A 20450-nucleotide genomic window follows, 5' to 3' on the forward strand; every position below is an offset into this window, starting at 1 on the left:
GACGTCCTCTAAGAACTCCGAGAGGTCAAGGCTCTGTTCCTGGGGTGATGGGGCTATTGCCACTGTGCAGCTCCCAGGCATTGTAACCTGAAGGCCTGGATTTCACTGAGGCCTAGGTTACTTGAAAGCCTTAGTTACATAAGGCATGGGTTTCATTAATGCCTGGGTTATATGAAGGCCTTAATTACATAAGGCCTGAGTTTAATTAAGTCATGGGAAACATGAAAGCCTTAGGTACATAAGTACTGGGTTTCGTTAATGCCTCTGTTACATAAAGGACTTAGTTACATGAAGGCATTAATGATACATTCTGTAGAATTTTCCCAATTTGTGTTGTATTGCTTGAAGAGACACATCCGTATGTGTCACCCCCACCCCACCAACCCCACCCCACCCCACCACAATGAACCCCGCAGGCCACAGACCCCGAGTTCAACTCGGGTGCCCATCCGGGTGTGACATACCAGCACGGTTACAGAACCATCAGGGCGTTCTTCTCGCCCAGCGACAGCTTCCTCCAGCTGGACCGCGTCGCTCACACGCTCGAGTGCGGCTCTGCCGTCTCTCTGCGCCTGCTTTTGGTGCTGAAAGAGAACAGGAACAGCGCCGGTGACGGCCACGGGGGAGGAGTTGTGCATCCTGTTATTAATGTTCTGGTGAGCGCCGTCGCTTCCGTCTCTCTGCCTGCGAATCTCTTTTTTCACCGTCGTAATGGCGGAGGTCACTCGCGCGCTCACCCGCAGAAGCAGCGAATCACCCACAGAGTAGCTCGCTTACTAACCCACTCACCCACACAGTGACTCCCTCACTAACCCACTCACTCACTCACCCCCTCACTCACCCACACATCGACTCACTCACTCACCTATGGACTCACTGACACGTGACCAATGGACGAGTTTTTTCAAGACAGGTAGCTTTGTTATCATGGGGGCAATTTGGACAAATGATGAGCGGCACGCCACGGCCTTGTCATTTCGAATCACGTCCGGTGGGGATCTTTAACATCCGCCATGAACCGCGCACCACGTGGTATTCCACGGTCAAAGCACCCAACACTGTCAAAATTAGGACGGCCACTGGATTCCTATGTCATCTTTAACTTGAAGTCCTTCCACCACCGCCGCCCCGCACCTTCGATGAACACGGTTGGCTACGTACGGTGCAAAATAAGTTCAACATACACACAGAATGGTTGGCTACGTACGGTGCAAAGGAAGTTCAACATACACATATAGCACAGTTGGCTACGTATGGTGCAAAGGAAGTTCAACGTACATATGTAATGATGCCTTGACACACTCCTCTTAAGATGGCACTTTATTGAAGACGCGTTCACTTAACATCAGGCGGAGATCCCACTGCAACGGCCCCTAGTCTCCATAAAATATCAACATGAGGCCACGCTCCCCTTCTCGATCATTCCTGTCATTACCTCCCGTGGCCACCAGTCCATTCGTACTGCAGGCTGATTCCCCTGTCATTACCTCCCGTTGCCACCAGTCAATTCGCACTGCAGGCTGACTCTGCTGTCATTACCTCCCGTGGCCACCAGTCCATTCGCACTGCAGGCTGATTCCCCTGTCATTACTTCCCGTTGCCACCAGTCCATTCGCACTGCAGGCTGATTCCCCTGTCATTACTTCCCGTTGCCACCAGTCCATTTGCACTGCAGGCTGATTCCCCTGTCATTACCTCCCGTTGCCATCAATCAATTTGCACGGCAGGCTGACTCCGCTGTCATTACCTCTCGTGGCCACTAGTCCATTTATACCGCAGGCTGACTCCCCTGTCATTACCTCCCGTGGCCACTAGTCCCCTCACACCACATACAGGCACTATTGTCATTACACATACATGGCACGGTTGGCTACGTACAGTGCAAAAACAGTTCAACATACACACGCAAGTGCCGAAATACAGGTGTGCTTTGATAACCCATCTCTTTAAAGTAAAAAAATAGTTAAAATAGTAGTAAGTATGCATTGAGGTGATATTGTTGGCATTGTTGTTTCTATTGTTGTTCAGGTCATGTCAAGAGGAAATATCCTGCACACGGAGTCCTTCACCATGGACAACGTGTACCTGGGTACGATAATTAATGACACCACCTGCATTCTGATACACTGTGGATTACACAGGGAGGTGGCAAGGGTTAACAATGGCCATCTATGTGTATCTGTGTAAGTCTGTGTGTGTCTGTGTGTCTGTGTAAGTCTGTGTATGTCTGTGTATGTATTCCAAACTGGAGCTAGACATATGTGCACTGAGCAGGTACAAAAACTTCTCCACTTTCTTTCTCTTTCCACAACTTATGGGCGAGTACACGGGATGGAGTATTTTGATGGCGTAAGATACCCAGGCAGGTACTTTTATGGGGCTGACGGTGAATCCCAACCCTCTTAGTGGACCTGCCAGGGAGCATTCGAAACTTCATGCAATAGACTTAACGCGCATAGCGGTTGTTGTTGGTGCGTGTGTACGTGCGTGTTTGTGTGTGTGTGTACGTGCGTGTTTGTGTGCGCGCGCAGGCAAAGCGCATTCCCATCACTTTCAGCTCAAGGTTAAACACAGCTTCGCACCGACGGCCCGACTCCTCGCCTGGATGGTCTTCAACAACGAGACGGTGGCTGACACGCTCGCCCTGTCCGTGCACAAGTGCTTCCTCAACAAGGTACGCCACACTGGCGGCCATGATGGCGAGGAGTTGTTGACCACCTCGCCTAGTATGCAGGAGGTCATGGGTTCGATGCCGACCCCGAAGATGCCTGCTGCTGTATGCTGGGAGTCCGCGTGTCTCTCTCGCATCATTAACATGGTGGCTAGGAGATGTTGACCACCTCGCCTGGTATATAGGAGGTCGTAGGTCACATGACGGCCTTAGTTACACGAAGGCCTTAATCACATAACGCCTGGGTTTCATTAAGGTCTGAGTTACATAAAGGCCTTAGTTACATGAAAGCCTTAGTTACATAAGGCCCGGGTTACATGAAGTTCTGGTTTTCATTAAGGGCTGGGTTACATAAAGGCTTTAATTACATTATACCTGGGGTATATGTAGGGGTTGTGTCTCTCTCACCGTGGTCACGTGAATTTTTCTACGGGCTCCTCCGTTTTTTTCCCCCTCCACATTCAAAAAGTAACGTCATGCGTTTAGAAGCAGCTGCCGTAACATTTGCACGTGGTGACAATAAGCCGTCAACTTCGCTGAAGCTATCATTTGTGATAGCTTCAACCGTCGCTTCTGAAAAAGAGGCTCCATGGCAGCTCAGTAGTTGGAGCTTTCCACCCGGTAGACAGAGACGACCCGGTTTCCCACGTGACTTTAGCTCGCGCTAGTCTGCTCAGAATGACTCTTGAGCTGGGGCGGTTTCTTCATTAGGGCGATTGGGCGACGCACCACCAATCTCAGCCGTTACTGTGCCTCTGGATATAGTCCAATCAGCGTCATGTCACGTTCTGTGGAGTACCGCCTCTTTTTGGGCGATTTTACTCTGGCTGAGAATCGCCCCGAGTGGCCCTATAGACTTACATTCAAAGATGTTTTTTTTCGAACGGCGGGCGCTGCAATGCATTCTCTATGGCTTCCGGGAGGGCTCGCACTAACGTGCTTACGTCATCATACGTGCTACCGTCATCATACGTAAGCACGTTTCAGTCAACAATATTATTTGTCGCCACCTAGTGGAATGTTTAATAAAAGAAACTGAGTGGATTGTAATAATAGTGAGATAGAAACAAACAAGATGTATTGTAATAGTCACTTTATTTTTCATTAATATTAAAGAAGTGAAGTTGCCTTTACATGCTTAAGCTGTTAATTTATCCATTGCATGGGTGGACCTTATCCTTATCAATCATCCAGACATTTGCCCCCCCTGAGAGATTTTGCAGGAGCCGCCACTGCTCTTGAGTGGACGATGTTTAGCGCTTCAAAACCCGAGCTCGGCATGGCCGATGAAAGGTCGGCACAACGCATCCGGCGCAAGTGACGTTTCTACTCTAGCCTGTGGGGAGTTTCCAGGAACGCTTTGCGATGTCGTGAAACTAAACTGTTTCTATTTTGCCAGGTATGAAGCCCCACCTGCATCTATGTATAACATACCAGTCAACCCAAACGGTTCACCCCGTATTATTGTACACGGAATTGAGTTTTCAGGTCTATACGGCGTACAGCCGTTTCAATACGGGCACTATATTTTAGTTTGGCTGTTTATGTTGGTCCCTTGTGATGGGACTTTGTAGGCTAAACGTTGGTATTTATACGGGCACAGGGTGATCAACAATGTCTAAATTGGTCTTTAACAAGGTAGGGCACTGATCAGGGGTTGGCAGGTATGTAGTAGTGTAGTGTATAGTAGTGTAGAGTTTATTGTTTATGGTAGTCTGAATTGGTCTGTAATAATGTAGGCATTGATAAGGGGTTGACAGGTATGTGTAGAGGTCTTTTCCAGGAGCGACCTGGCCATCACAAATTTACAGCAGCAACCAAATACCTCTAAACACGTAGAGACGTTGATTCTAAATGTTGAGGGAAAAACTGGAGGACCCGGAGAAAAATCCACGCGGCCACGGGGAAAGACTGCAATCCAGGATCTCCTGTATACCAGGCGAGGTAGTTAACATCTCCTAGCCACCGTAATGGTGATGATGAGAGAGTGAGAGACACGCAAACTCCAAATATACAGCAGCAGGCATTGTCACGGTCAGGTTCGAACCCACGACCTCCTGCGTACCAGGCGAGGTAGTTAACATCTCATAGCCACAGTGGCTAAATACGGCCGATGAAAGGGAAAAAAAAACATCGGCAAGTGACGTTGCTACCGATTCTACTCGTAGTCTATGGGGAAAACAGGGGGTGGGGGGTTCCCAGGAACAGCATTGTGACGTCATAAAGGCGGGGGGGGGGGGGTAGGGGAGGGGGAGGGGCCTCCCATTCTGCTGCAGTGGATTGGACGTGTTACCGAGTGGCGAGCGGTGGTGCAGCGGTTAGCGGTACGCTGCGCTACGAACTCCGGCGACTCGAGTTCGATTTCCTCTCACGGCCAACGCCAATGACGATTATCTGAACTGGTCCTGGGCCTCCCCTAGGTCGACTCAGCCCAAAATTAGTACCTGGTACGGTGTGTAGTAAACATTGCAAATGGGGGAGACAAAGGCGGCCGGACGTGGTGCTGGCCACCCACGCCCTCGAGTGCCATGCCGGCCTTCATCAGTGCTCGCGAACAGCACTTGCCCCTACAGTCTGTTAAGCTGTTAAGGCTATACGGGGGGGGGGGATCTCTGTCTTTGTGTGTGTGCGTGCGTGTGCATGCATGTGTGTGCGTGTGCGTACGTGCGTGCGTGTGTGTGTGTGTGCGTGTGCGTGCGTGTGCGTACGTGTGTGCGTGTGTCCGCGTGCGCAGGTGTCTGTGGGATTTGAGCACGAGCAGGAACTTCCGGGAGCCATGTCCACTCTGTCGATCCGTGCGTCTCCCGGCTCTCTGTGCGCGCTGCGCGTCGTCGACAAGAGCGTCCTCCTCCTCAAGCCCGAAGCTCAGCTGTCGGCCGAGTCGGTAAGGCGGGCAACACTAACAACCATAATAACAACAATAACAACTAAAACAATATAATAACAACGGTAATAATAAAAACAACAACAACAAAAAAATAACAACAAAATAAGAATAATAACAACAATAACAACAACAATAATAATTTTCGATGTAAAGCTTTCGTGACTGCAGGGATTCATCTTCTTGGTTCTTTCGGTAATGTCACGTAGAAGGGAAGTAATAAAATTCAAACAATAAATAAATATGCAAATACAAAAAATATAAAAAAATAAAGTAAAAATACATAAAAATAAAATATTGTATTATGTGACTTTACCGAAAGAACCAAGAAGAACAACAATAATAATAACAGTAAAAACAATAACAATTTTAACAACAATAACAATAATGACAATGATAGTAACAACAATGACAACAATACAAACCTAGTAAACTTAGAAATATAATCCAATACAACAAAGAGAGTCGGCTAACATAACAGTCAACACTCCTACCTGGTTGATTACGTTCTTCCAAAGATTGCTAAATTTGAGAGAGAGACAAAACACAGACACGGAGACACAGTCAGACACACAAGTAGAGAGAGATAACACAGAGATACATAGAAAGAGACACACACAAAGGCACACAGAGAAACAATGCCTCTGTGTCGAGGCTGCAAATATTACGGGGACAAAGAAAGTCAACTCTGTCTTCTCGCCGCATCTCTGTCTGCTCTCGCGGCGATTTGTCCCGACAGATTTTCCAAAGGCTTCAGGTGCAGGACCTCACTTACTACTTCGACGGAATCGAGGGGTGGGATTGCAGCTCGGAACATGATCGACGGCGCAAACGATCGTACGGTGCATGGATGGATGATTTCCAAAATAGCGTGCATCGGCTGTTCAAGGTGTGTGCTCCACAACGCCCACAACACCACCACCAACAAGAACAATACTACAGCGTGACCACCAGTAACATCATAACCACCACCAACATCAGAATCACCACTATCATCATCTCCACCACTACCACCATTTCCACCACCACCACCACCAACACCATCACCACTACCACCATCTCCACCACCACCACCACCACTATCTTCATCTCTACCACCACCACAATCCTCACCTCCACCACCAGTGCTGTACCCTGGATGTGGTACAGCAAAGTGTCTGTGTGTGTCAATGGGTGAGTGTGTGTCACTTGCAGCTGGGGTTGGCATCGTCCCCCACTCCTCCTGATGTTGAGGGTAAATGTGCGAGGTTTAGGAGTGTTACTCATGCAGCTGCATTGGCTGCTTTGGGTACACGGTCCAGACCTCCCCAGAGACCCTGGCTGACAGAGGAGGTGTTCAGGATGGTTGAGAAAATGCGACAGGCCCACTCTCATCGTCTACAGCATCCCACGTCAGAGAATGAGGAGGCTTACCGCAGCCTTCGCTCGGAGGTTCGGAGAGCCGTGAGGCCCTGCAAGGATGGGAGGTGGTCGGGGGTTGCTGAGGAGATGGAGTCTGCCTCAGTGGCCCGCGATCACAAATCCCTATTTAACTCCATCATGATCATTAAGGACTTTCATGAAGGTGAGCGGGCCCGGGTAAAACTACGTGGTCGGGAGTCGGAGCATTTCCCTGTACACCTTGGGGTGCGACAGGGATGTCCTCTGGCTCCCATATTATTTAACATCTATTTTGACCACGTAGTTCGTGAAGCCTTCAATAGCTGTACCAGGTGAATTTCCATTTGGTACAGATATGATGGGAGGCTGATCGATGCCCGGGTGCGGTCAAGGGATGGCTCCCTATTGGTCAACCACGTTATGTATGCTGATGATTTTGTAATTGCTGCTCATTCAGAGGAGGAGTTAGAGACGCTTCTGCTTAAACTGGAGCATGCCACCAAAACTAAGCACCTGCCTCGGTATTTTTTACCATCGGACACTCCGCCCCCACAACTCCCAATCGGTGATGGGGCAGTTGTGTCGAGAGTGGAGAGTTTCCCATACCTGGGCAGTGTGCTCATGACCGGCTCCGGTTTGGCAGCGGAGGTTTCACTCCGAATCAGTCGAGCGGCAATATCTTTTCATCGGTTGCGTAATGCTGTGTGGAAGCTGCCTGGTCTGTCGCTCCGCAGGAAGCTTCAGGTCTTCTCGGCCACAGTCATTCCCTCCCTTCTCTACGCTTGCGAAACGTGTACCCCCCTAACAGAGCATCTTCGCCAGTTAGAAACATTTAGGCTGGCCTGCCTTCGATCCATCTTGGGTTTAACCTGGCTGGATTGTGTGAGGAGCTCACAAATCCTTGAAAGATCTGGGCCAAGTCCCATCAGTGAGCTTCTCTGGCATGCCTAAACAGCTTTTGTTTGGCTGGATCGAGGGGGATAAATGGGCGCAGCACGGGCTAGAGATGAGATGGAGTGATGTGGTACATGAGGACGTGGAGCTGAGTGGACTTGCCGATGACTGGTACCAGCGGTGTCAAGATCAGCCTCAGTGGAGGAGGCTCGTGAAGGACGCTACTGGGCAGTTGGAGGCAGTCGTCCTCCAATAACAACAGAGGGTGGAGGTGCGACACTCCCAAAAGTGAGTGGAGCGCCGGGTGGCTAAAGCACAGCATCTTGGCACAGTAGGGGGCACAGGTGGTGCATCGCCCAGTCATCTCAGTCAGTCGACTGATAATAATCATGATTATAATTACCATCACTACCGCAACCGTTATCTTCTTCAACTCACAGGGCATGGGCCTGGTGGTTCTGACCGACACTACCGTGAAGGGGTCGATGGATTGCCTACAGCGGGTGTACACTCAACATTCCATCGTCTATAACACAAAGGATGAGCTCATGGAGCAAGGTACCAATCTCAGATGTCCACCACCCACCACGACCACCGCCGCCACCACCACCACCATCACCGTCTCCACCACCACCACTATCATTGTCTCCACCACCACCACTATCACCACCATTATCACCATTATCACCATCACCACTACCACCACTAATCTCCACCACCACCATGTTGTATTTATTGTTATTAAAATAAATATTAAATAAGAAATTTGATTAAAAAAAATAAAAATGTACAAATTGCAACAAAAAATATGTTCATGTGTGTAAATAAGTGCAATTAACAACAAATGTGTGTTAAGTGTAATTAATGACACGTGTCTTAACAAAAAGTTACGTGTGTGTGTGTGATTATGTGTGTGTGATTATGTGTGTGCGTGTGTGTGTCATCTCGTGTTCAATTAGTATGTGGTGCGATTATCATTATTGTCTCTCTCGTTGCCTAGGAGCATGCTTCACCAATTGTGATAATATCAATGATTCTCGCTTTCATCTCAACATTTATGATTCTCTGCCTCTACATTCATGATTTTTTGCTTTCACAATTATGATGTATAACTGTGTCAGGTTTTGGGATTCAGATCTCACCGCGGGATACAGTTCATCATTACGACGATGAGCACTCGTAAACCTATACTCTTAGTTTTTTCGGTAAAGTCACGTAGGAAAAAAATGAAATGAAAATTTATAAAAATAAAATAATAAAAATCACGACGTTTCGGAGGCAACACAAGTCTCCGTCATCAGGTGGGACCGTCACAGCCAGATTAATTTTAATCTCATTTTTTTTACCTACGTGACTTTACCGAAAAAACTAAGAGTGAATCCTTGCAGTCACGAAAGCTTCAAATCTACTCGTAAACCTGTTTTACTTATCTCAGCAACTTTAATCTCAACCTACCCCAACATCAAACTCTTATCATCGGCATAGCGACGGCGGAGCCCGTGCAAAAATACGCACCAAGTCAATCCGTACTTGACGATCACAAAAGCATCAATGGTCCAACCTCGCGATCACGTGGCTAAACCATAACAATGGGCAGCACCTCAGAGTGGCGATCTCCACGCAGAATGCGTTCTCGTCGAATGCGTTTCGAATAGTTCGAAAGCGTCGACGGTCTGACCTCGCGAGCACGCGGTTCAAATGAAACAATGGGGTCGTCTCGTGACTTAAAAGCTTTCGTGACTGTAGGAATTCATATTCTTTGGGTCTTTCGGTAAAGTCACGTAGATAGCGTAAATATAGAAATGCTGTGTCGTTAAAACCCGCCACCACCCGACACAGCCAACTAGTAAGGGTTGTCACGTGAACTGAGCGTGCCAATTCGTCACTAGTACAGCACTCGTGTATAGTAGTGTAGTGTATAGTAGTGTAGTGTATGGTAGTGTATAGTGTAGTGTATGGTAGTGTATAGTAGTGTAGTGTATAGTAGTGTAGTGTATAGTAGTGTAGTGTATAGTAGTGTAGTGTATAGTAGTGTAGTGTATAGTAGTGTAGTGTATAGTAGTGTATAGTAGTGTAGTGTATAGTAGTGTAGTGTATGGTAGTGTATAGTGTAGTGTATAGTAGTGTAGTGTATAGTGTAGTGTTCTAGTACAGCACACCGGTGTGTTGGAGAGCCCAGCCTCAACATTTACAAACTGAGTACGACGTTTCGCCAGTATTTACAACTAGCTTCTTCAGGCGACAGCCAGATTTGTGTCGGGTGGTGGTGGGTTTTAACGACACATTTATATATTTACGCGATCGAACCCAAAACAAACTCTATTATGGATGATATTGGTCGCTAAAAACCCGCGTGTTAAACTCACGTAGATAGGTTCAAAGAAAATAAATTAAAACTACGACATTTCGAACCTATCTATGTGACGTTACTGAAAGACCCAAACAATAGGCCGTCTCGTTCATATCCGGCCGGGTACGGGTACCCGTTTGTGACCCTGGTGCGGCCGGGTACGGGTATCAAAACCCGTTCGCGACCTCTGATCACGGCCTGTCACCAACGTGTTCCTTCTTTTGCTGCTGCATGAGTTGGGTTCATTCCTGGGAAGCGAAATATGTGGCGGCTTCAAGGCCCTCCCCGGCTCCGGTTATATAAATCAGGGAAGGGGGGAATGATTCGGGATAGGAGGGAAGGAAGGGAGGGAATGAAGGAAGGAGGAAAAGAATGAGGGAAGGAATAAAGGAAGTGTAGCCGGTGTTCCTTCTGTGAATCGTGTTCCTTATGTGACTTGTGTTTTTATGTAACTTGTGTTCCTCATGTAAATCGTGTAGCTTGTCTACCTTATGTACCATGGTGTTGCTTGCGTTGCCTGTCGGTTAAACTGCACAGATGACATAGAGGGTTCCAAGATGGTGAAGGAGATCGTCAGAGAATATTTCCCAGAAACGTGGATCTGGGATCTCTACCCAGTCAGGTGAGACCAGGATCACCACCACCACTAACCACCATCGCCAACACCACCCCCACCACCACCATCGCCGCCGCCACCACCACCACCATCAATCACCATCGCTCACACCACCACCACCATCGCCGCCACCATCACCACCATCAACCACCATCGCCACCAATGACACCATCACCACCACCATCGCCGCCGCCACCACCACCACCACCATCAATCACCATCGCCCACACCACCACCACCATCGCTGCCACCATCACCACCATCAACCACCATCGCCACCAATGACACCACCATCACCACCAATGCCACCTCCACCAACCACCATTGCCACCACCACCACCGCCACTATCTCCACCAATGACATCACCATTGCCACCAATGACATCACCATCGCCACCAATGACACCACCATCACCACCAACGCCACCTCCACCAACCGCCATCACCACCACCTTTGTCGTCCCCCATCAATGCCAACAACCGTCGTCGTTGCCACCACCAACATTGCCACCACCGCCACCACTACCATCGCTACCACCACCATCACCACCATCACCACCACCAATACCATCGCTACCACCACCATCACCACCACTACCACCGCTACCACCACTACCACCACCGCCACCATCGCCGCCACCAGACCAGGTTCCGCCACTCGCTCGCCCCGCCAACCCTCACCGCCTCCGCTTTGACGAACGCTCGGTGTAGTGACACCAAGACACGGCAGTCTTCAGCAGGAGGCAGGGGTCCTGATTATCCTGGAGGCCCACTCATTCACCCATCCACTCACTCACCCACTCACTCATTCACCTACTCACTCACCCACTCACTCACTCACTCACCCACTCACTCATTCACCTACTCACACCCACTCATTCACCCATCCACTCACTCACTCACTCACCCACTCACTCACTCACTCACTCACCCAACCACTCACTCACTCACCCACTCACTCACTCATTCACCCACTCACTCACTCACTCACCCACTCTCTCACCCACTCATTCACCTACTCGCCCACTCACTCGCTCATTCACCTACTCACCCACTCACTCACTCACTCACCCACTCACTCATCCACTCACTCACTCACTCACCTACTCACCCACTCACTCACTCACCCACTCACTCACTCACCCACTCACTCACCCACTCACTCACCTACCCACCCACCCACCCACTCACTCACCCACTCACTCACCCATCCACTCACTCACTCACCCATCCACTCACTCACTCACCCACTCACTCATTCACCTACTCACACCCACTCATTCACCCATCCACTCACTCACTCACTCACCCACTCAATCACTCACTCACTCACCCAACCACTCACTCACTCACCCACTCACTCATTCACCCACTCACTCACTCACTCACTCACTCACCCACTCTCTCACCCACTCATTCACCTACTCGCCCACTCACTCGCTCATTCACCTACTCACCCACTAACTCACTCACCCACTCACTCATCCACTCACTCACTCACCCACTCACTCATTCACTCACTCACTCACTCACTCACTCACTCACTCACTCACTCACTCACTCACTCACTCACCCACCCACTACCTCACCCACTCACTCCCTCACTCACCCACTTACTCAACCACTGACTCATCCATCCACTCACCCAGCCACCCCTCACTCACTCATTCACCTTCTCACTCACCTACCCACCCACCCACTCACTCACCTGCTGACCCACTCACTGACTCATTCATCCACTCACTCAGCCAAGCCCCCGCACTCTCATTCACCCACCCAATCTCTGGCCAGGAGCTTTGCCCCCAGCTGATGGTTAACTGGCCAGCCTCCCCCGAGTCTCCGAACACCTCATATTAATGTCACCATCACCCCCCCCCCCCATCCTAACGCTGCCACCCTCCGCCGCCCCCCCTCCCCGCCCGCCCCCCCAAGTGAATCTGGCTTGGTGCAGGTGGCGGTAAAGGTGCCAGACTCCATCACCGAGTGGAAGGCCTCGGCATTCTGCTCGTCGCCGGCGGGCTTCGGCCTCTCCGAGGTCTCCTCGCTCCGAGTCTTCACCCCGTTCTTCGTCGAACCCGTGCTGCCCTACTCTGTGGTGCGCGGCGAGACCTTCCCGCTCGCCATCAGCGTCCACAACTACTTGCACAGCTGCCTCAAGGTGACCGGCACCTCTCCTGCTGCTGCTGCTGCTGGTGGTGGTGGTGGTGATATTCCACTCCGGTGGTGGGTGTCCATCTAGGACCCCCATTCAAACGCACAGTGGCCTGGTCTCAGCTTGCCGATGAAAGTTGCAAGCGAAAAATTCATCATCGCAGGCCTGAGATCTCGTTTGTTCTTCGTGCTTTCAGAGTCCCTGATCCTCTGCTCACGATCATTAAGTACCTTCATGATGGTGATAATAACAGTCTGGACCACTGGATGGGTTCCGCAGGATTGTAAGGATGCCCTGGTGGTCCCCCTCTTTAAGAAGGGGAACCCCACATACTGTAACAACTACAGGGACATCTCACTCCTCAGTGTACCCAGAACGGTCCTGGCAAGAATTATCCAACATCGCCTTGCCAGGAATGCTGAGGAGAGCCTTGTGGAGTCCCAATGCGGTTCCAGGAAAGGGCGGTCCTGCACAGATGCCATATTTTCTGTCCATTTGCTACAGCAGAGGTGTAGGTAATTCCAACAAGACCTACATCTCTGCTTTATTGACCTGGTCAAGCCTATGATACCATCAGTAGGCCTGAGATCTGGTTTGTTCTTCGTGCTTTCAGAGTCCCTGATCCTCTGCTCACGATCGTTAAGGACCTTCATGATAGTGAGCGGGCCCGGGTAAAACTATGTGCCCTGGAGTCAGAGCCATTCCCTGTACACCTTGGGGTGCGACAGGGATTTGAACTGGCTCCAACATTAATTAGCATCTATTTTGACCGCGTAGTTCGTGAAGCCTTCAATAGCTGTACCGGAGGAATTTCCATCTGGTACAGATACAATGGGAGGCTGGTCGATGCCTGGGTGCGGTCAAGGGATGGCTCCCTATTGCTCAACCAGGTTATATATGCTGATGATCTGGTAATTGCTACTCACTCAGAGGAGGAGTTGGAGGCGCTGCTGCTGAACCTGGAGCTTTGCACCAAGAGGGTGGGGCCTTACCATCGGCCCCACCAAAACGAAGCACATGCCTGGGTATTTCGTACCATCGGACACATTATCCCCACAACTCCCAATTGGTGATGGGGCAGTTGTGGAGAGAGTGGAGAGTTTCCAATACCTTGGCAGTGTGCTCATGACCGGCTCCAGTTTAACAGCAGAGGTCTCACTCCGAATCAGTTGAGCGGCATTATCTTTTCATCGGTTGCGTAACGCTGTGTGGAAGCTACCTGGTCTCTCAATCCACACGAAGCTTCAGGGCTTCTCGGCCACAGTCATTCCCTCCCTTTTCTACGCTTGCGAAACGTGGACCCCCCTAATGGAACATCTTCGCCGGTTAGAAATATTTAGGCTGGCCTGTCTACGATCTATGCTGGGTTTAACCAGGCTGGACTGTGTGAGGAGCTCACAAATCCTTGAAAGATATGGACAAAGTCCCATCGGTGAGCTCCTCCGGCAGGCAAGGCTGCGTTGGCTGGGTCATGTAGCCCGGCCCGCATGCCCAGCAACCGCATACCTAAACATCTTTTGTTCGGCCAAATCGATGGGGCTAAACGGGCATGGCACGGGCTAGAGAAAAGATGAAGTGATGTGGTACAGGAGGACGTGGAGCTGAGTGGACTTGCTGATGATCGGTACCAGCGGTGTCAAGATCGGCCTCTGTGGAGGAGGCTCGTGAAGGACGCTACTGGGCAGTTGGAGGCAGTCGCCCTCCAACAACAACGGAGGGCAGAGGAGCGTTGCTCACAACAATGAGCGGAGCGCCGGGTGGCTAAAGTACAGCAACTTGGCAGAGTAGGGGACACAGGTGGTGCATCAGATAGTCGTCTCAGTCAGTCGACCCGTGGCATCTGGGTTTGCCCCGTGACCTCCTGCCAGCGGGCGTTCGACACTTCACGTGGCCTCAAGGTGCACATGGCCTGGCACATGCGTCGTGGTGACGTGACCGCCACTTAGTGGCGAATGGCGGTTGTTGTTGTTGGTGATGGAGATGGTGGAAGTGGTGGTGGAGGTAATGGTGGAGGTGGTGATGGTGACAGTGAAATTGATGGTGGAGGTGGTGATGCTGGCGGTGGCGGTGATGTTGGTGTATTTCGATTCTCAACCAACATCGGTTTAGGTCGAGGTACACCGATTGTGTTCTTGCACAGGTCGACGTTGACCAATTTCTCTTGTAGCCCCGCCCACCACCCCCACGTTCCATTCCCTGGTTACCACATTCAGATAAGCCCCTCCCCCTTAACTTGTATTTAAGGGCTGGTCTTTTGGAATTTGTCCTCACTTGATGCAGTAAATTCAGCTGTGACGGTCCCACCTGATGACGGAGACTCGTGTTGCCTCCGAAACGTCGTCGTGATTTATTTTGCTATTTTATTTCCATTATTACTTTTATCAACTTAAAAATTTTTTTACCTACGTGACCTTAGCGAAAAAACCTAAGAGTAGGCGTGGATATTGTTGCTGCTACAGATCGAGGTGACGCTGCTGGACTCGGAGCACTTTGCGGTGTCCGCGGGAGGCCCCCGTGGCGCCGCGAGCTGCGTGTGTCCCGACAGGAAGGGCCTCTTCAGCTTCCTCATCGAGCCGCTCGCCCTGGGTGAGGCCCCAACTCGCACACTCTATCTCTACCCCTACCTCTACCACTACCCCTTCCGCGACTACTACCACTTCTCCTACCTCTACCACTACCTCTACCACTACCCCTACCACTACCACTACCCTGGGTGAGGCCCCAACTCGCACCCTCTACCCCTACCACGACTCCTACCCCTACCCCTGCCACTACCACTACCACTACTCTTACCACGACTACTACCACTACCTCTACCCCTACCTCTACCACTACCCCTACCACGACTCCTACCACTACCCCTGCCACTACCACTACCTCTACTCCTAACTCTACCCCTACCACTACCCTGGGTGAGCCCCCAACTCTCTACCTCTACTCCGTGCTGGGGTATCGATGGAGCCAGTGGCACTGAGTTGAGCTCCCTCCCTCTCCTCCCTCCCTCCCTGCCCCCTTGTCCTCCCCCCTCTTCTCCTCCTCCACCCCTCCCCTCCACCCTTCCCCACCTCGCCTGTCTCTCGTCCCACTGGGGGCGCGGTGCCAGGCACGGTGAACGTGAGCGTGAGGGCGGCGGCGGTGCGCAGCGCTGAGCCCTGCGGGAACGAGGTGGTGGTGGTGCCGGAAGAGCGGGCCGTGGACACGGTGGTGCGGAGCGTCATCGTCGAGGTGATTTCGTCATCGTCACCATCGTCACCATCGTCATCATCGTCGCCATCGTCGCCATCATCCCCGTCGTCACCATCATCATCGCCATCATCATCGCCATTGTCATCATCATCGTCATCACCATCGTCATCACCATCGTCACCATCACCACCATCGTCACCATAGTCACTATCGTCGTCATCACCATCGTCATCATCACCACCATCATCACCATCACCACCATCGTCACCATAGTCACTATCGTCGTCATCACCATCGTCATCATTGTCCAGGTGACATCACCGCCACCACCATCAGTGACGTCATCAGGAGCATTGTTTTCGTTATCAATGTGGTTGTTGATGTGGTTGTTGTTGATGATGTTGTTGTTGTTGATGTGGTTGTTGACACGGTTGTTGTTGTGGTGGTTGTTGTTGTTGTTTCAGCCGGAGGGGATTCCAAAAGAGCTTGCATACAGCTCTCTCCTGTGCCCCAAATGTGAGTCTCCTGTGGGACCACTCACACATCCCACTCATGGAGCTCCTCCCTGAGACCACTCACACAGTCCCACTCATGGAGCTCCTCCCTGGGACCACTCCAACAGTCCAACTCATGGAGCTCCTCCCTGGGACCACTCACACAGTCCCACTCATGGAGCTCCTCCCTGGGACCACTCCAACAGTCCAACTCATGGAGCTCCTCCCTGGGACCACTCACACAGTCCCACTCATGGAGCTCCCCCTGCAACCACTACCACCACTGCCACCGTCACCACCACTACCGCCACTACCGCCACCACCGTCACCACCACCGTCACCGCCACCACCACTGTCAACGCCACCCCCACTACCGCAACCACCGTCACCACCACCACCGTCACCACCACTGTCACCACCACCTCTGTCACCGCCGCCACTACCGCCACCACCGCCACCACCGCCACCACCGCCACTTTTGTTTTGATTTGTCTCTGCCGCGTCGTCTCCTTCCCAGCGCCAGCGTCCGAGCGCTTCGTCTTCAACATGTCCCTGCCGGCCAACGTGATCCTGGGCTCTGCCCGGGCGTACGCCACGATCGCCGGTGAGTTTCACACTCGGCCCCGGTCTGGCGCTGCCATCAGCGATTTAAACACTCCGGCCCCTGGCAGAAGTCAGGGGCCGGATTTATCCAATAGGGCACAGCAGGGCCCATTCACTCACCCACTCACCCACTCACTCATTTACTCACGCACTCATGCACTCACCCACTCACTCACTCATTCACTCACCCACTCACTCACTTACTCATTCACTCACCCACCAACTAACTTACTCCCTCACTCACTCACCCACCAACTAACTTACCCCCCCACTAATTCACCCACTCACTCACTCACTCACCCACTCACCCACTCACTCATTTACTCACGCACTCATGCACTCACCCACTCACTCACTCATTCACTCACCCACTCACTCACTTACTCATTCACTCACCCACCAACTAACTTACTCCCTCACTCACTCACCCACCAACTAACTTACCCCCGCACTCACTCACCCACGCAATCACTCACTAACCCACTCACCCACTCACCCGCTCACCCACTACGGCTAGGAGATGTTAACTTTCTCACCTTGTATGCAGGAGGTCGTGGGTTCGATCCCGAACCTGACGCCTGCTGCTGTATATTTGTAGCTGGCCTTCCTCTCTCTCCCCCACGTGGTCGCGTGGACTTTTTCTTCGGGTCCCCCGGTTTTCTTTTCCATCCACATTTAGTATCAGCAGCACACGCTGAGACCATTTGGCTGCTGCTGCTGCTGCTGTAAATTTTGACGTGATGACGACTGATAGAGGCCCCCTCTTCATTGGGCTATCATTTGTGACAGCCACGTCGCTCATGAAAAAGCAGCCCACATAGCGACTCAGTGGGGCCTTGGCTGTTAAATAAAAACTTCGTACGTTTTACGTTTATAATAGCGCGGTTGGCTACGTACGGTGCGAAAGAAGTTCAACACACACACAGGGTAGCAAGGATGACTTGAGCCTTCCTCGTCGCCCTCCAGGGGACATCATGGGCTCGGCGCTTCAGAACTTGGACAAGCTCCTCACCCTACCGACGGGATGCGGAGAGCAGAACATGGTCAAGTTCGCGCCCAACATTTACATCCAGGAGTACCTGCAGAACTCCGGGCAGTTGACCGACGCGGTCCGAGAAAAGGTGCTCAACTTTCTACGAGTTGGTAAGTGTCAGATCAGTGTGTCTGTCTGTCACTTTCTAGAGATCCCATCAGAGACCAGTCAGTCTGTCAGTGTCTAGACACCCATCAGAGACCAGTCAGTCTGTCAGTGTCTAGAGTTACCCATCAGAGACCAGTCTGTCAGTGTCTAGAGATACCCATCAGAGACCACTCTGTCTGTCACTTTCTAGAGACTCATCAGAGACCACTCTCTGTCACTCTCTAGAGACACATCAGAGACCACTCTGTCTGTTACTCTCTAGAGACGCATCAGAGATCACTCTGTCGATCACTGTCTAGAGATCCCATCAGAGACCGGTCTTTCACCTGCAAAGCACAAAATCGGATAATTCATAAAAAAAGTTTTTACTTTCGTTAATCAATGGATACGTTCCGCTACTGAGCGCGTCGCTATTATTTTCCATTGTACTCGTTCGCGTGAACATGCCAATCTCTCACTTTGACGCAGCTGGTGTGCGTGCGTGCGGCGACGGGACTCCTTTCCATCTCTGACCCCGCCTACTTACCGTTGGGTGACACCCACCTCAAATCTATATATAACCTCTTGTTGCAGCAGGTCTCTCCTGTTCAGCAGTTCTACTGCTGTATCTTTCCACCTGATGACGATTGCTTGTGTTGCGATCGACACGTCGTGACCTATTATTTATTTTTCTACCCACGTGACTTTATCGAAAGAACCAAAGAGTATGGATTCCAGCCGTCACGCAAAACTTCAAATCAAGATTGTTGCTTTTATTGTTGCCTCTGCGCTGTTCAACTTCGCAGGGTACCAACGGCAGCTGACCTACAAACGTGACGACCATTCCTACAGCGCGTTCGGAAAGAGCGACGATGATGGAAACACATGGTACGGTGTCATCGGTCACCAAGGAGACATTGCTAAATCATCTCTAATCGATTCACGCGTTATCAGGGGCAGATGTGGTAATTGTACTCACCCCTAGCATCGTTATTCTACTCACCCCTAGCGTCGTTACTCTACTCACCCCTAGCATCGTTACTCTACTCACCCCTAGCGTCGTTATTCTACTCACCCCTAGCATCGTCATTCTACTCACCCCTAGCGTCGTTACTCTACTCACCCCTAGCGTCGTTATTCTACTCACCCCTAGCATCGTCATTCTACTCAGCCCTAGCGTCGTTACTCTACTCACCCCTAGCATCGTTACTCTACTCACCCCTAGCGTCGTTATTCTACTCACCCCTAGCATCGTCATTCTACTCACCCCTAGCGTCGTTACTCTACTCACCCCTAGCATCGTCATTCTACTCACCCCTAGCATCGTCATTCTACTCACCCCTAGCATCGTCATTCTACTCACCCCTAGCGTCGTCATTCTACTCACCCCTAGTGTCGTCATTCTACTCACCCCTAGCATCGTTATTCTACTCACCCCTAGCATCGTCATTCTACTCACCCCTAGCGTCGTCATTCTACTCACCCCTAGCATCGTTATTCTACTCACCCCTAGCGTCGTTATTCTACTCACCCCTAGCGTCGTTATTCTACTCACCCCTAGCATCGTCATTCTACTCACCCCTAGCGTCGTTATTCTACTCACCCCTAGCATCGTCATTCTACTCACCCCTAGCGTCGTGATTCTACTCACCCCTAGCATCGTTATTCTACTCACCCCTAGTGTCGTCATTCTACTCACCCCTAGCATCGTTATTCTACTCACCCTTAGCATCGTCATTCTACTCACCCCTAGCATCGTCATTCTACTCACCCCTAGCATCGTCATTCTACTCACCCCTAGTGTCGTCATTTTACTCACCCCTAGCGTCGTCATTCTACTCACCCCTAGCATCGTTATTCTACTCACCCCTAGCATCGTTATTCTACTCACCCCCTTCGCTATTTGTGCCCCCAGGCTCACGGCGTTTGTGCTCAAGTCCTTTGTGAGAGCCTCCAAGCACATCGCCGTATCCGAGGGCCACATCACCGGGCCGTTTTCCTGGCTCGTAGAGCACCAAAACGCCTCCACTGGCTGCTTCATCAGCGTCGGACGGCTCTTCAACAACGCCATGAAGGTGCCGCTTTTGACACCAGAATCGG

The 20450-nt window shown here is 51.1% G+C and overlaps 1 protein-coding gene across 1 annotated transcript in view; it reads left to right on the forward strand.

Moving 5' to 3' along the window:
* Positions 1 to 20450, forward strand: part of LOC144952186 (pregnancy zone protein-like) — a 55156-nt gene that overhangs the window by 19926 nt on the left and 14780 nt on the right. The window contains exons 12-26 of the mRNA XM_078882589.1: positions 417 to 656; positions 2029 to 2089; positions 2532 to 2674; positions 5406 to 5555; positions 6295 to 6444; positions 8270 to 8387; positions 10717 to 10801; positions 12728 to 12953; positions 15407 to 15533; positions 16051 to 16172; positions 16598 to 16649; positions 17145 to 17231; positions 18197 to 18373; positions 19157 to 19238; positions 20266 to 20425. Coding sequence (XP_078738715.1) covers positions 417 to 656; positions 2029 to 2089; positions 2532 to 2674; positions 5406 to 5555; positions 6295 to 6444; positions 8270 to 8387; positions 10717 to 10801; positions 12728 to 12953; positions 15407 to 15533; positions 16051 to 16172; positions 16598 to 16649; positions 17145 to 17231; positions 18197 to 18373; positions 19157 to 19238; positions 20266 to 20425 — 1980 coding nt within the window. The remainder of the gene's footprint in view (positions 1 to 416; positions 657 to 2028; positions 2090 to 2531; positions 2675 to 5405; positions 5556 to 6294; positions 6445 to 8269; positions 8388 to 10716; positions 10802 to 12727; positions 12954 to 15406; positions 15534 to 16050; positions 16173 to 16597; positions 16650 to 17144; positions 17232 to 18196; positions 18374 to 19156; positions 19239 to 20265; positions 20426 to 20450) is intronic.

Source organism: Lampetra fluviatilis, chromosome 66 (genome assembly GCF_964198595.1).
Source record: "Lampetra fluviatilis chromosome 66, kcLamFluv1.1, whole genome shotgun sequence".
Classification (NCBI taxonomy): domain Eukaryota; kingdom Metazoa; phylum Chordata; class Hyperoartia; order Petromyzontiformes; family Petromyzontidae; genus Lampetra; species Lampetra fluviatilis.